Below are 17,416 nucleotides of genomic sequence, written 5' to 3' on the forward strand. Positions count from 1 at the left end.
TGGGCAACTCAGGAGAAAGGTGTGATTTGGAAAGAATTTTCCCATTCACATTCCTAAGATGGAGGTGTAACCTAGGAAACTGAGTAGTCTTCATTTTGGGTTGTCAGTCAGTCAGGCAATAAGCATTTATTAAGGGCCTATTACATACTGTTCTTAGTGCTTTTTCTTTCCACCCTAAGTCTTCAAATGCTCTTTGTGTATAACTTTAATTTTTCTCAATGAACAGAAATCTATTTTCTCTTCTCATCTCTTCCCCCTCTCCACCATGGAAAGGAGTGGGGTGGGCAGGACAAACACTTGTACACATATGCATAATCACATAAAACTAATTCCTATACTGACCATGTAAAAAAAAGTCTACCCCGCTTTGTATCCTAAGTCCATCACCTATCTCTCTGTGAGGAGGTAGGGAGCAGGTTTCATCAGGAGTCCCATGGAACTGTGCTAAATTTCCAAACATTGACAAACAAAGACACCTTCTGCTTACAGAGATTTACATGGCAATATGAGAAACTGATTGTAAACCTAGACATTTCACTTCTCACTCAGTAGCAAAAGTGTATAATGAATTTCAGATATTTTGTTCAACCCCTCTTCTAGGGCTACCTTCCCAACTTGCACTAGAACTTGAGGGTTGGATCCCCCAGAAGGTGAATGGGTGACTACTCTAGGGTTCTAGAGTAGGAGTAGAATGATGAAACTTCACTTCTAGCACTGTGGCTCCTGAGCCCTCACCGGTGTGCTTCTTAACAATCAACCAGCAGTCTCAATTAGCTCTTATCAAAGGCATTTACTGAGATGGCATAGTAAGAACAGTTATTATAAAGCATTCTCCCCAGAACCTGGGTACTTCCACAAATAAACACAGCATTCATAAGGAGAGTGGGCTCAGACTTAGAGGGAAGAGAGGAACACATGTAGGGAACATGTGTGGCAAAGGGACAACTCACTATTCTTAGTTCAGGAAGGCCTTTCCTGAGTCCATAGCCAGCATTCATCTCTGGTACAAGGAGTCATACTTCCTGATGCTACCTCCTTCCTTGATGTGTCTCTTCACTCCCAGCTGGATGCATTGTCTCTCATTTGTCCGGTGTCTCTGGTGACATGGTCAATGGTGGGGGTGAGGGTGGGGGGTGGGAGGGGGAATAGTTAAACCACCCCTTCTATGTTTGCTTCTCTCCCCCTCTTCTGCACAAGGGTCTGACTTCACAAATTATTTCCAAGCCTGAATCTTCCCTCAATGGATTGCTTTATTCCATTATTGGTGTTTTTCTACATCCACCCTAGAGTTGGGACTGATCCTTTTCAGCCAATCATATTGCTTTCTTTCTTTGCCCAATTGGAGACAAATTTGCATTTGATACAGTGATTAGGGCTTAATCCTATCATGTTTACTCATTAAAATCTGATCATATGTGACTACATTGTTGTAGATTTATAGGAAAATCCCTTAATACCCATCTAATTTTTAGGTTTATTGATTGATTGATTCTATGGTGCAGTCAAAGAGGCTTTGGCACCTAATTAAGCTATCAGTGCTTAGGCATATCTTATTTATAGATTTATTATGGAAGCACTAACCTCTGTCCTCATTTAAGTTGAGCTTTTTTTTTCCCTAAAAGTTATTGAAACCATCCTTAGACTTGGTTCAGAAGACTAAAAGTCCAGGCTGTGGACATTACTTCCCTGTCACCTGAGCACCCATCAGCCACTAGGAGCTCTAAGAGTTCTCTGATGCTTGTTTGGCAACCTTAAAAATTGAATGCTTTAAAGTTTAGATTTATATTAGATAGATGACTTAGGGGCAAGTAGTCTGTGCAAGACATAGTTGCCCTGTGTTCTGGATAGTAATTGATAGGCAATGGTGTCACACCTTTGTATCTGTGAGATTGAAAGTGAAAATTTGTGTTTTTCTCTGAAAGCAAACAGCCAAAATTGAGGGGGTGAGGGAAAGTAATATGATTAGAAGCATGAAATTCTGACTATCTGAACCTTGATCCAAGTAGAAATACTCGTATGCCAATGGGTTGTTTTTGATAGACTCTAGCTAAAGTATAGTATAGAATTTTTCTTTTATTTTTGGAAGGTACCTTTTCATATTCTCCTCTAATTCTTTTTATGATGTGAACCATTATGTAACCTTTATGTAAATGTTGTTTATCCACTTGAAGTTTATTGTGGCATATTGTATAAGATGTTGGCCTAAACCTATTTTCTGCCAAATTATTTTTATTACTTATTTAATCTGCTGTACTTATCTTTTTTTTTTTTTTGCCTTTTAACCAGCATCAAATAGTTTTGATGATTACTTCTTTATAATCTCCTTTGAGATCTGGTTTTGCTAGGCCTCCTTCATTCCTACTTTTTAATATTATTTCCCTTGAGATTATCAATTTTTGTTCCTACCAATGAATTTTGTTATTATTGTGATTAGTAATCCCTTGTCAATTTGTCATGACACATGATCTGAGAATTAATTGAAGTCATTTTCTTATTTTTATTATTTTGGCCAAAACCCAACCAAAAATAATCTTGAATTATTTTTCTTCTTTTGTTTCTGTAAAGAGTCTTTTGCTCTGGAACTCAGATGTACTGTGTGTGAGTCTGGCCTCTGACACATAATGACGTTGTGACCCTGGGTAAGCCACTTAATTTCTCAGTACTGGAGGCCACTCTCAAAAACATTAAATTACATATAGTTGCTGATATTCAGTGGTAGAGGGGGCTTTCTCACCAGGACTTTTGACATCAAAGAAATCACAAAATCTTATGTAACTTATGCATTTAAGTCCTCAGTATTTCTTGGTAGGTTAACATCGAAATATTTTATACATTTGGTAGTTATCTTGATGGGAATTTCTCTTTCAATTATTTTCTCCTGATTTTTGATAGTATCATGTAGAAGCGCTGAAGATTTTTTGTAGATTTACTTTTTTATCTTGCTACTTTACTGCTTATATGATTTTGTCAAATTATTCATAACATTGAATGGTTTTGTTATTCCTAAAGTACTCTTTACATTATTTTTCATTCCTATTAGGCTTTCCCATTCATCCAAAATGTCAAGTTCTCTCAGATTTTACCTTGAAGTGTGACCAGTGACTGCCGAAGACGGCAGTTTTCTGTCATGGTGTCAGAGAGTTTCTGTTTCAGATTTTTTATTTTGGCACACAATTCCACTTTCGATAACTGGATTAAAGACTCTTCATCATCACTGCTGCTTTCAGTGGGCAGAAAGGCAGTTCCAGAAGAAGGTTCTTGCTTTCAAAAAAAAAAAGAAAGAAAGAAAGGAAAGTGAATCAAAGGAGCACATGACATATTTTTAGGTTTTATCAAAATATGCCAATGCTTCATGTCCCTATTCCCATAATCTGTGAAATTACTTTTCACCCTTCTCTTACTAGCTGTGTGACCATAGGTAAATCTCTTAACTTCTCTAAGTCTTATTGTATAAATGCAGATAAAACTTACAGTACTTACCTCATAGGACAATTGTGAGGATCAGATAGAACATGTAAAATGCTTTCCAAACTTTAAAACAAAATACAAGACTTAGTTATTGGTTTTTATATCAGAAATAGACCAATGGTATAACTATCTGCACAACTCAACCTTTTGTTTTTAGTGTAATAGCAATATACATGTAGCTGACAGACCCATACCAATTTCTTAAATCCCAAAGAAGTGGTGCTTCCTATAATTCTTTACTGATGCATATCCTGTTACTGTGGATACTCCCTCCACCAACACATGTAGCAACCCCACTTAAAGCTTTTGATAGGTAGTGTTCAAGAACTGGTCAGTGGTTAACTGGTAATGAGTCTTTCCCAATTTACCTAGGTCATTTCTTGTATGACAGACATAAACACCATTCCCTAGCCCATTTTATGTTAAGAGGGAAAAATAATAAATATAAACATAAGCATAGATCCCCCTAGTCTCTGTTTCATTTAAAGACTAGCAAGCAGGTTCTGAAGAAATGAGCCACTCTTACTAACCACTTTGGGTATGAATCTCAGTAAAAGCATATGTGGCCTATGCATTCTGGAAATCTTCCATCCAGCTCCAAAAACATTAATAATAGAACTTGAGTTTATATTTCCTAGGCTGAGGAAAAGAGTTTCTAGGCTGAAAGGATGAAAGAATCAGAAAAAGGAAAGTAGAGAGGAATTATAAATGTACTGCATACTATAGCTATGTCAGTCCATTTAGCTTTACAAATGGATTAAAAAAACCCTAAAGTTATCTCTTCTGCATCATGGTGGTTAGAGGAGCAGCACCTCTATGATCTGGAAAATCCATGTAAAATTTTTTGGCCTCCCTTCATACCAGAAAAGAAGTCTTCCAACTTCATGGATTTTTTTCTCTTTTTTTCTTGATATTATGCAATGCTATACATATACTTTATGCATTTTTGAGTTTCTAAACTTTTTCTGTGTTATCTGCTGGCCTTTGTGTGTCATCTGCAGCTTCTGCAAAACTCCCAAAATTCCCATTTAATTTCTTATGCTAACCTGTGATTTATCGAAACCACAATGAGGAAAGTTGGGGATAACTGTACTTTCAATTGCTTCATATAGATGAAAGTTAGAAGTGTTGGATGAGTCAGAGAATTGGATAAGGCTCTGGTAAAAATGAATGATTGGTTATTAGGAAAAATGCAACAGAAAGAGGGAGGAATAAGTAAAAAGAAGGAAATAAAAGGGAGGAGACTGGTTACTTTCCTTTTAACTTAATTTTTTTGCTCCTTCCATCAGGGACTAGAAAAGTGTGTGCCTCTTCCATTTACTAGTATACTATTGGATGGGCATGGTTATTTGAATTTTTTTCCTTCCCTGTCGGTGATTTCATTAATGTGGAGAAAGATGTAGAGTGAGAAAACTCTCTCCTATTATAGTTTAGCAGCTTTTCTGCAATTTATAGTGTTAGAAAATTGCCTGGGGCACTGAAAGGTTATGTGACCTACCCAAAATCATATAGTCAGTGTGTCAGAGGCTGGATTTTGAATTCAGGTCTTCATGTTTTGAAGGTCAGCTTGCTATCTAAGCTTCCTCTCACATCTATAAATTTAAAATATTTTTAGATTTAAAAAAAATTACAAGCATTCTTTTCTGCCCTTTCCACACACCCCCAACTAAAAAGAGAAAAGAAAAAGGAAAACCTTGTAAGACAAATTGCCTCTATATTTTAAAATAATACACAGGGTGTGGATTGGTTAGCTGTGATATTGCCAGGAAGTGTCTTTAAAGATACAGTAAATAGTATGCAGGTTGGTGAGTATTTGGGCAGGCTGACAGGTTTTTCAAATCTGTAAGGTTCACACAAGTAGTCATCAAATAATGAGGATGGCCACAGTGAAGATCATATAATTATTTCTTCTCTTCGTCTAGCATAATACTGATGCACGTCTGTTAGAATGTTAACTCCTATAGGCCTGGGATTATTACTCATCTTCATCTTGAATGAATTAATAAATGAAGAGATGTATAGGTCTACTGAACAGTCACCATGAAAGCTTTGAAACTATGAATGATATGTAATTATTGAACTCATAAATACAAATCTTTAAAATATCCACATATTTGCAAACCACAAATCTTTCCAGTACCCCTCTGATGCTCTATGCTCAGGACAATAGCTTCTGATTTTTCACATTTATTGCTGAAGACTGTGGAAGATGAAGGATTTACCAGTTTGTCCATCACAGGTGTTTCCATTTGATTCAATATGTTGGCAGGAGAAGAATCTTGTAGGGACTTTTTTCTTTTTGCATTCTCTGTTATCTGATCCTGAAAGATGTATTTTAACAGTGTTTATTACATTTAATTTCATAGCTCACATGATGTCTAGAAACAAGGGGGAAAATTTTTTAAATTTCATTAAATTACTTTGAAAAACTAAGTAACCTAAATTCCAAATTTTAGAAAATTTATGTCACTATCTATAATCCTTATTTAATTTTGTGTTCATGTATCCCCAGCATCTACTAGGTGCTTGCAACATAGTAGGCAGCTTAAAACGTGCTTGTTGATTGATTGATTGTCTGAATCTAGCTTTTACTATATGATAACATATAGACAGTGCAATGTTAAAAAAAATGAATGTAGAGTCAGTAAACATGGGTTTGGGTTTTGACTTGACTATTTTGTAGCTGTATGATAATGGGTCATTTGTTTATTATGTGTATGCTTCTTTCTCTGAAGTGGATACAAACACCTGCTCTGACTATGTCACAGGGAGAGTAAGAAGAAAGCAGTTGGTAAACCATAAAGTCGTATTTATATTTGAGTTTCTCTTAGGGACAGTTCTTATTTTAACAAAGACTCAGGCTCAGTATTTTCACATATTGATGCTTAAATGTCTTATGGCACTAACGGCCAAGTGGATGGATAGAGAACTGGTCCTAGAGTCAGGAAGACCTGAATTCAAACCCAGTCTCAGATACTTACTAGCTGTGTGACCCTGGGCCCAAAATGGGGATAATAATAGCCCTTACCTCAGAAGGTTATTATGAGAATCAAATGAAGTAATCTCTGTAAAAAGCATTTGGAACAATGCCTGGTACATAAGTAGGTGCTATGTAAATGCTTATTCTCTCCTCACCCCTCTCTTTTGCCTATAGCAAATAAATGAATTTCTTTATCAATCAACCAATAAGCATTCATTAAGCACCTGCTGTATTCCAGGGATGCTGCTAGGTGCTGGAGGTAATAATAGCTAATATAAATAATGATAATAGCTAACATTTACACAGCACTTACTACAGGTGGGGCATTGTGCTAAGTACTTTGCAATTATCATCTCATTTCATCCTCACAACAACCTTGGGAGGCAGAAGCTATTATTATCCTCATTCTACATTGAGGAAACTGAGGCAAAAAGAGGTTAAGTGACTTGCCCAGACTCACACATGTAGTAAGTGTCTGAGGCTTGATTTGAATTCTTCCTGACTCCAGGCCAGCGCTATCCACTGCAACACCTAGCTGATTTCCAAATACAAAAGTGAATAAATAAGTCTTTGCCATCAAAGACCTTACATTCTATTAGGGGAATGTATGTTCTCAGGTAAGGAAATAAGGATATATGCAGCAATACATACTGATTTAGTGGGGATGGGGGACACTAACGTCTGGGGGAATCAGGATAAGCCTCTTGAAGGAGATGATTCTAAAGTTAACCTCAAAGGTAGTTAGGATTTTTTTTTAATTTTATCATTTTTATTTAATATTTTAGTTTTCAACATTGATTTCCACAAGATTTGGAATTACGAATTTTCTCCCCATTTCTACCCTCCCCCCATTCCAAGATGGCATATATTCTGATTGTCTCATTTCCCAGTCAGCCCTCCCTTCTGTCACCCCACTCCCCCTGCCCCAACCTCTTTCCCCTTACCTTCTTGTAGGGCAGGATAGATTTCTATGCCCCATTCCCTGTATATCTTATTTCCCAGCTGCATGCAAAAACAACCTTTTTTTTTTTGAGCACATGCTTTTAAAACTTTGAGTTCCAAATTCTCTCCCCTCTTCCCTTCCCACCCATCCTCTCTAGGAAGGCAAGCAATTCAACATAGATCACACATGTATCATTATGTAAAACACTTCCACAATGGTCATGTTGTGAAAGGCTAACTATATTTCCTTCCATCCTATCCTGTCCCCTTTTATTCAATTATCTCCCTTGACCCTGTCCCTTTTCAAAAGTGTTTGCTTTTGATTACCTCCTCCCCCTATCTGCCCTCCCTTCTATCATCCCCCCTTTTTTATCCCCTTCCCCTTACTTTCCTGTGGAGTAAGATAACCAATTGAGTGTGTATGTTATTCCCTCCTCAAGTTGAATCCTTTGAGAGCAAGATTACTCATTCCCCCTCACCTGCCCTCTCTTCCCTTCCAACAGAACTGTTTTTTCTTGCCACTTTTATGTGAGATAATTTACCCCATTCTATCTCTCCCTTTCTCCCTCTCTCAATATATTCCTCTCTTACCCCTTAAGTTTATTTCATTTTTTTAGATATCATCCCTTCACATTCAACTTACCCTATGCCCTCTGTCTATATATATATATATATATATATATATATATATATATATATATGTATATTCCCTTCAACTGCCCTAATACTGAGAAAAGTCTCATGAATTACACACATCATCATTCCATGTAGGAATGATTTTTAAAGAGGCAGGTGAAGAGGAAGATCATTCAAGACCTCAGGAATAGCCTGTACAAAGGCATGAAATCAAGAGCAGGAATGTTATGTTTGAGGAAAGCAACAAGAAGTTCATTTTGGTTGTGAGGAGGAAGTAATGGGTATCAGCCTGAAAGATAGGTTTAAGCAGTTCTGGGAACAGTTTTCAAAGCCAAAGGAAGGAGTTTGTATTTTAATTTTAAGACAATGGGGAGCTATTGAAGTTTATTGGCATGAGGAGTGACATAGTGAGACCTGAACTTTGCAAAAATCACTTTGTTGGAATATGGTTTGGAGAGGGGAGGGGCTAGCTGTAGGGGGTCAATTGGAAAGCTATTATAATAGTCCAGGTGAAAGGTAGACTAGGATGGTTGTGGCGGTCAGTCAGTGTTACTTGGTTACTACATACAAGGCACCCTGCTAAGCCCTGGAAATATAAAGAAAGGCAAAAGAGAATTTCTGCTCTTTAGGAGTTCATAGTCTAATTGGGGAGAGAAAAAGCAAAGAACTATGTACAATCTATATATATGAAAAACTGGAGATGATCCAGAGAGAAATTTTAGTTGTGTCTGACTCCGATCCCACTTGGGGTTTTCTTGGTAAAGATAATGGAGTGGTTTGCCATTACTCATTTTACAGATGAGAAACTGAGGCAAACAGAATTAAGTGACTTGCCCAGGGTCACACAGCTAGTAAGTGTCTGAGGCCAGATTTAGAACTCAGGTCTTCCTGTCCCCAGGTCCAGCGCTCTATCCACTGTGCCACCTAGCTGCTCCAATGGAGGGAAGGCACTAGAATTAAAGGAAATTAGGAAAGCTTCTTGTAGAAGGTGGTATATTAGCTGGAATTTGAAGGAATCCAGGGACATTAGGAGGCTGAGATGAGGAGGGAAAGAATTCCAGGAATGGGGGACAGCCAGTGAAAATGCTTATTCAGGAGGTGGAGTGTTTTGTTCTATGAGCAGCAAGGAGACCAGTGTGAATGCATTGCAGAGACTTGAGGGAGTAGAAGATGTAAGGTATAAGAGAACTGGAAAGGTGGAGAGGGGATAGGTTTTAAAGAGCTTTGAATGCCAAACAGATGATTTTATATTTGATTTTGGAAGTGATAGAAACCCACTTGAGTTTATTGAGTGGGTGACATGGTCAGACCTGCAGTTTAGGAAGATCACTTTGGTAGCTGAGTGGAGGATAGCCTGGAGTGGACAAAGATGGGAATGACTGGGAGACCAACCAGGAGGCTATTTCAATAATCTAGACTTGAGGTAATAAGGGCTGCCATCAGGGTAGTGGCTGCATCAGAAAAGAGAAGAGAAGATATATGAAATATTATGAAGGTAATATTGATAGGTCTTGGCAATAGACAGAGGGTGGGGATGGGGTGAGAGATAGTGAAGAGTTGAGGATGACACTTAGGTTGTGAGCCTAGGTGATGAGAGGATGGTAGTACCCTCAATAGTAATAGGAAAGTTAGGAAAAGGGGAGGGTTTAGGAGGAAAGTTAGTAAGTTCTTTGGGATATGTTGAGTTTTAGATGTCTACAAGATATCTAATTCAATAAGTCTACAAGATGTCCAGTTAAAGATGTCCAATAAGTAGTTAGAGATACAAGATATGGAGGTTAGCAGAGAAGTTAGGGCTAGATAAAAAGATTTGAGAATCATCAGCATACAGAGGATAATTGAATCAATGGGAGCTGATGAGGTCATGAAGTGAAGTAGTATAGAGGGAGAAGGGAAAAGGGCCCAGGACAGAACCCTTTGGGATACCTATGGTTAGTAGGCATGACTAAGATGAAGCCTGACGAAAGAGTCTGAGGAAGAATGGTTAAACAAGTAGTCTGACAATGCCAGACAAGTCAGACAATGGTCAGACAAGAACCAGAAGAGAACAATGCCATGAAACCTAGAGAGAAGAGAGTAGCAAGAAGGTAATTAGTAATTAAGGGACAGCTAGGTGGTGCAGTGAGTAGAGCACTGACCATGGAGTCAGGAGGACCTGAGTTCAAATGCAGCCTCAGACACTTGACACTTTTACTAGCTGTGTGACCTTGTGTGTGACCACTCAACCCCAATTGTCCTGCCTTCCCCCCTCAAAAAAAAAAAACAGTAATTAAGAGATTAAAGAGAGATCAAGAAGGTCATTAGATTTGGCAATTCAGCACTTAGTAGAGTGCCAGGCACATAGTAGGTACCTAATAAATGTTAATTGACAGATTGAAAAGGAGAAAAGGAGGGAAGGAGGGAAGAGAAGAAAGAAGGAAGGAAGGAAGGAAGAATGAAAGAAGGAAGGAAGGAAGGAAGGAGCTGCATTGCCCAACTGGAACTGGTCAGTTGAGTCCCCACTGGGACAGCTACTAATACTCACAGATTGTTGATTGTTGTTTGTTCTTGAAGAGGACCACAACATGGGGAAGGTGATGTCACAACTCGCAAGTGAATTGGATTTAAGTGAGGCAGTGTTGTGCAAAGTCACCAGCCTCACTCTCTCCTCTAGAGCCATCTGGGTCCAGTGGGAAGATACAGATCAGGATGACTGGCGATGGCCCCAGATGCAGTAGGAGACCTTGGACTTTTTAAGCTTAAGGTCTTTCCCAGGTCTCAATTTGTCTGAGGCAATGCCCCTTCAGGGATTAAGGCTAGGTAAGAAATGAGGCAAAGAATGGCCTCTTTTACCTAGTCCAAAAAAAAAAAATCAATCTGGGAGGGGAAGACCCTCAGTGATTTTGGCCAAAACAGATACAATTGCTATTTACACTCAGTCTGTTGTCATACCACCTCCTTCTGCCCTGCATCCCCAAACTCTGTTCTTTATCTTCACCACGACCTCTAATCCCTCAACCCCTTAGTTCTTTCCAGGTTACCTTCCCTCTCTTCCCCATCTTGACTGCTTAGTGAACCAACTGAATTCTATGCGGTCCCCTTCTCATAACCCCTTCATCCTTTGTCCTATTTCCAATCCTTGTCCTGTCAAACTTTAGCCCTGGATTACCATCTGCTACCTTTGCTCCTACTCACATGCTATTGCATGAAGCTGGAAAAAAAAAATCACAAAACTGCTGACATTCTTCTACAAATTATGATACAGAATTTCAACTGGACCCTCACTGCATGGTAATCTTTCTGTACCTTACTAATTGCCTCACTGTCCACTTACCACAGCAGCTATTTCAAACCTTTCCATCCCTCCTCGAATCTTCCATATCCCCTTCTCTCCCCACCCTCTAGCTGAGAGCCTTGTCTCATACTTACAGAGAAAAATAGAGACCATTTTTCATGAACCCCTCCTTCTCCCCTCTCCCTCAGCTCATATCAGTCAGATGCCTGAACCCCTCCTTCTCCCTTCTCCCTCAGCTCATATCAGTCAGATGCCTTCTGCCACTATCTTCTTCTTCACCACCTGTCACACAAAGAATGGTCCTGCTTCTTACCAAGGCAAACACCTCTACGTGCACAAGTGATCCCATTCCATCCCTTCTTCTCCAGCAAATTTTCCCCCTTTTTACCCCTTTGCTTTTTTTCTTCAATCTCTATCTGTATACTGTCTCTTTCCCTACTGCCTGCAAACATGCCCATGACTCCCCCATCCTCAGAAAACCATCACTTGATTCATCCATCCACACAGCCATCATCCCATGACTCTTCACCCTTTTGTAACTAAACTCCTTGAGAAGGCCATCTGTCGTAAGGGACTCTATTTCCTTTCCTGTCACTGTCTTCTTACTCCTCTACAGTCTCCAACCAAAACTGCTATCTCCAAAGTTACTAACAATCTCTTAATTCGGTCAATCTGTCAATTGTTATTGTTTGTTTGTTTGTTGTGGTGGTTTGTCCTTAGCTCTTGAAGAAGACCGTGACATGGGGAAGTGATGTCATGACTTGAAAGTGAATTTCATAGTTCATAAACATAAAAGCGGAGCATTTGTGGATGATAACAAAATCAAGGGTATGGCCAGCTCTGTGAGTGGCTGAAGTGAGGTAGAGGAGTAGTTCATGGGAAATGAGCAAGTTGAATAACTGAGATAAGATTGTTTGGGGAAATATCAATATGTATTTTGAAGTTCCCTAGTATGATGGCAGAAGTTGAGGAGAAAGGAAAAGACAGTGAGGCAGTCACTGAACTCATTGAGGAAAGAAGGGGAATGTCCTGGAGGTTGTTACACAATAGCTACCAGAATTTAGATTGGGTAATAGACATGGATTGAATGAACTTCAAAGACAGAGACCTTCCTGAATGATGGTGGTAGAGAGAGAACCTGGAAGTGGTGATGGAGAGCAAGGAATATTCTAATTTCCCCTCCTAGATCAGTGGGTCAGGGAAAATAAGAGAATGTGCAACCAGTGCAGGAAAGGGTGGTCAGGGAGGTTGCTTCACCAGAAAAGAGTTTGTTCTCACTGAGGAGAAAGAAGCGTATGTATGCTAGAGAGATTGATGAAATGGAATTGATATGACTGGGCTCTAATTTATGAATTTGCTAACAATTCCTCTCTGTTGTCAGTCCATTATTAATAATAGCCAAAGGGTCCACTTGTTCATAAAACCACCCATCCATACAAGTGGTTTTGGTACCTAGTGTAAGAAAATAGCTCTTTGAAATCAATGCCTCTGCCATGTTCATATACCACCATGAACAGCTAATCAGGCAGGATGAGTTCATTGATAAACTGCTGCAGAATTAAAATTTTATCAAAATGAACAGAAACCAACCTGCTCTTGATCAGTTTCCTTCTCTTCATTGTTTGCTGTTTCAGTTTGTTTCCTTTTTCCTCTTTGAAGTCCTTGTATTTCTGTCTTTTCATTTGCTTCTAAGATCTTCTGAATAATCTCGACCAGCTCTTGAGGGTCATCTGAAATGGGATTGTGGGGAAAGGGAAATGGCGAGTGCGGATGATGCTATCTGTGGATAGTCAAACTCACCAAAATATTTGTGGGAAGAAAAAAGTGAAACAATGCTTCATAATGTCACTCACCACTCATGGAAATTACTTTCGCTAACTGTTTCTCTGTCTGTTTCTCTTTCACTGGCCAGCTTACTAACACATTTTCATTTGCGTTTAGTAGACTGGCAACTTCTGTGTCATCACTGGGAAGGTCCTGTATCCATGAAGTCTCTCCCACACGGAGGGAGTTGTCATTTGTGAAATCAAAGAGTGTAAACTTTTTCATCTTCGTAAATTTCTTTTGTCAGAGAGTTGTGTATAGGTCTAAAAAAAAATAGAAAGAAACAGCACACATTTATGTATTCCTAGTGACTTGGGAGATATTTTCCCAGCCTTCAGGAAAATATAAAATGAATCATAGCAGATCTGGCTAAGAGCAAGATTTGCAATATGAGGTACCAATCAATAATAACTCTTCTGAGGTTTATTGCTTAGCAACACTGAAGTCTTGGTTTTAAGGAATTTTCCTATGGGGAGAAAAAAAGCAATGAATCATACTGGAGGAAACTAAGAAAGAAACTGTTTACACCAAGAGTCTGTTTCATGACATTCTTAAGGAATTCCCAAGTTTGTATTGTTGTTGTTCAGTCATGTCCAATTCTTTGTGATCTCATTTGGGGTTTTCTTGGCAAAGCTTCTGGAGAGGTTTGCCATTTCCTTCTCCAGTTCATTTTACAGATGAGGAAACTGAGGCAAACAAGGTTAAGTGATTTGCCTACGATCACACAGTTAAGTGTCTGAGACAAGCTTTAGAGACTGATAAAATGGTAACTGTAGACAGGAACTGCTCTTTGTGGAAATAGTTAAGGGAACTGGAGGGAAGAGTGAATGACTTTGTGAAGCTAGTGCCCTGTATAGCATTGCTCAGAAGGAAGTGATCTTGGCTCTTTTCACTAAAAAGTCCTTTTAAGAGATTTGGGTTCCACATAAATGTTTAGAAGGTGATTGTGTGTATGTGTGTGTGTGTGTGTGTGTGTGTGTGTGTGTGTGTGCGCGTGCGTGTGTGTATTATGTACATAAATGTTTTAGGGATATTCTTGCCAAAATTGCTTGTCAGTCTTTCTTAAAAATAGATTTTAGGTTTTCATATACAGAGATAGAGGCAGCTAGGTGGTACAGTGGTTAGAGCACTGGGCTTGGAATCAGGAAGACTCATGTTTATGAGTTCAAAGCTGGCCTCAGACTACTTACAAGCTGTATAACCCTGGGCAAGTCACTTAATCCTGTTTACCTCAGTTCCTCAATCTGTAAAATGAGCTAGAGAAGGAAATGGCAAACCACTCCAATATTTTGTGCCAAGAAAACCCCAAAATGGGGCCACAAAGAGTTGGACACAACTGAAATGACTCAACAACAAAAATATATAATAATACCTCAGAGAATGTAATGTTTGGGCCCTTATAAAATAGAGCTGGCAAGACAACCTCCAATGTCCTAGAAGAATATTTCCTATGTTTGCTGAATTCACAGCTCTTTACATAAAGGCACTTATTAAAAAGTCCAGTAATGAAGACCTAATAGGATCATAGATTTAAGAGCTGGAATTGTAGAGGTCATCTAGTCATACCCACCTCACTATACAGATGTTGAAACAAAGACCATGCAGGGATGAATTCCCTATCCCAAACTCAACATTGGCAGAGGTGCCTCTAGATGCAATCTTGTTTCTACTGTACCACATTTTTTCTACAAGTCCAAGGTAACTGATTATCTATGGTATCAATTCCCTAGGGATACCTCCTAGCATCACTCCTTTACTGTAGTGTTTCTTCCATCTCACAGTATAACTACTGAGCAGAATGAGAAGATGGCCCTCTCCCACTTTATAGACATTGAAAGGGAATACAGTATAATGGGGGACAGCTAGATGGCTTAGTTGATAGAGTGCTGGTCCTTAGAATCAGAATAGACCTGAGTTCAAATCCAGCCTCAGATACTTACTAGTGTGTGACCTTGGGCAAATCACTTAACCTCTGTTTGCCTTTAGCCATTGGAGAAGGAAATGGCAAACCATTTCAGTATCTTTGCTGAGAAAACTCCATGGACCATATGGTTCATGGGGTCATAAAGAGTAGTAGGACACTACTGAATGACTGAACGACCAACATTATAATGGAAAATGTGCTGGACTTGGAGTCCTTGCAGACCTCGGTTCAAATCCTCCCTTTGACCTCTCCCAGCTGTTGTAGCCACGGGAAGGTCACTTAACTTTTCCAAGCAATCATTTTCATATCTCTAAAATGAGAATAATATCTTTAATACTTACCTTACTGGCATTGTTGTGAGAATCACATGAGATAATGCATACAAAGTGCTATACAAATGTCAGCTACTATCATATAAAGTGAGTTTATACTTTATAGTTTGTTGTTTCCAAGTTAGACACATTTAGTGTTGTTGTTGAATGGGATGGATAATTGTGAAGATTTCACAGGGTATGTCTAAGGGACTAGGAGAGGTTTGGGATTTGGCCTTGCGATTCGATTCTGGAAGGTCAGGGCCTGGAGCTGTGGGCATGCCCTACCCCCCTCTCAGATGTTAGAAGATAATGAACTTCCTGTGAGCTATTTGTTCCTGGAGGAAGGTCTCTTTTCCCCTCCCCACCCCATTTCTTCTCCTAGACTTTCCGTCCCCAGGCCAGCAGTTAAGTTCCCTTAGGGAAAACCTGAACAGACCCGATCAACCTTGGGTCCTCTGTGTAGTTTTTGGGCCTAGACTGTAAGCCCACCTCCCAGCCAAAGGTGAGAATGGATAGAGGTAGGTGGGAATCTTTTCATTAAGAGTATAAATTAAGGTGGGTTCCCTTTTACCTCGCCTCCTCCATTATGGAGGTGTGCCCAAATCTTGCAAGGTTTGTAAAATAAATTTACTTTGTTTCTCCTAAAGATGTCTCTCCTATTATTTGAAAATTCTGTCCTGCACATTGTGAAGGAAGCTAAATATGAGCTATTATTTGAGTATTATTAGGTCTTTGGGTTTTACTCTTAGCATTAAAGCTCCTAAAGTTAGATTTTAAAAGAAGTCTTTATTACCACTCCCTTTTTAAAATAGATCTGACCCCGTCACCCCTTCCCCCATTCAATAAACAACAGTGCCTCTCTGTTGCTTCCACGAACAAATATAAAATCCTCTGCTTGTTGTTCAAAGCTCTTCACAACCTGCCCCCTCCTACCTTTTTAGTCTTTTTGTACCTTACTCTCCTCCACATACTATGAGATCTACTGACATTGGCTTCCTTGCTGTTCCTCACACAAAACACTCATCTCCCGACTCCTGGCATTTTCACTGGCTTTCCTCCATGGCTGAAATGCTCTCAGTCCTCATCTTTGCCTCCTGGCTTCCCTGGCTTCCTTCAAGTCCCATCTTCTACAGAAAGCCCCTCCCAATCCCTTTTTAATTCTAGTGCCTTCCCTCTTAGTTATTTCCCATTTATCCAGGACATAGCTTGTTTGTATATATTTATTTGTTTATTGTCTTCCCCATTAGATTGTGAGCTCCTTGAGGGCATTTTGCCTCTTTTTATATCCCCAGAGTTTGGCTCAGTGCCTGGCATATAAAGAGAGGCACTTAGTAAATGTTTATTGACTGACTGCCCCAGGGAGGTAGCAGTGACTGGGTGTGGGCCCTGGAAACCCCCCTCCCACTTTGAACTTCCCAAGTAGTCCCGGCATTTGCCTGAGGCCCCTCTCAGTATAATCCTTTCAACTGTCCTTGCTTTATGCTTTGACCCTGCCCCAATCTCTCTTCTCTATTACCACTAACTTAGCCCAGCCCTTCATTGTCTGTTACCTCCCAGTCACCCCAAGCTGTTTGTTGATCACATCCAGATCTTTCCACAGTGTTTCTGTGTATAAAGTCCATCTTGCCCCTCTCACTAAATTGCTCAGATTGCTTAAGAGTCTGATCAATAGTTCAGTTTCCTTAAGAGTTTGGTATACCTGTGTAATGGCAAGCAAAAAGGGACTTTTCATTGTTCTTTGTTTGAATGGGGCAGGGACAGTTGGATCTTTTTTGTCTTGGGGTGTTTCTCAGCACTAAGACAATGGAGAGTCATTGAATTGTATATGATGTGGTACTGGTGGTTAGATCTTTCCCACATTTTTGGTGTTAGTGATTGGTGAGACTTGAGTCCTTAGGGCCCCTGAGAAAGGTATATAAGATCTGAGGTTGGCAGTTGACTTTGTAAGAAATGGGAGGAGGAGTTTTGTTTCCACAGAACTAAAGGTGTGCTTCCCTGCCCTCCCCCACCCCAGCTTTAGCAGAGACCAGGCCTCAAGGTCGGTCAGGTGGGAG

At 39.6% G+C, this 17,416-nt stretch overlaps 1 protein-coding gene across 1 annotated transcript in view; it reads right to left on the reverse strand.

Annotated features, from left to right (window-relative positions):
- Positions 1–17,416, reverse strand: part of BEND6 (BEN domain containing 6) — a 114,509-nt gene that overhangs the window by 46,380 nt on the left and 50,713 nt on the right. The window contains exons 2-5 of the mRNA XM_036767664.1: positions 13,154–13,387; positions 12,891–13,030; positions 5,691–5,789; positions 3,084–3,261 (exon numbers count right to left, since the gene is read on the reverse strand). Coding sequence (XP_036623559.1) covers positions 3,084–3,261; positions 5,691–5,789; positions 12,891–13,030; positions 13,154–13,349 — 613 coding nt within the window. The 5' untranslated portion in view covers positions 13,350–13,387. The remainder of the gene's footprint in view (positions 1–3,083; positions 3,262–5,690; positions 5,790–12,890; positions 13,031–13,153; positions 13,388–17,416) is intronic.

This window comes from Trichosurus vulpecula, chromosome 7 (genome assembly GCF_011100635.1).
Source record: "Trichosurus vulpecula isolate mTriVul1 chromosome 7, mTriVul1.pri, whole genome shotgun sequence".
Taxonomy (NCBI): Eukaryota; Metazoa; Chordata; class Mammalia; order Diprotodontia; family Phalangeridae; genus Trichosurus; species Trichosurus vulpecula.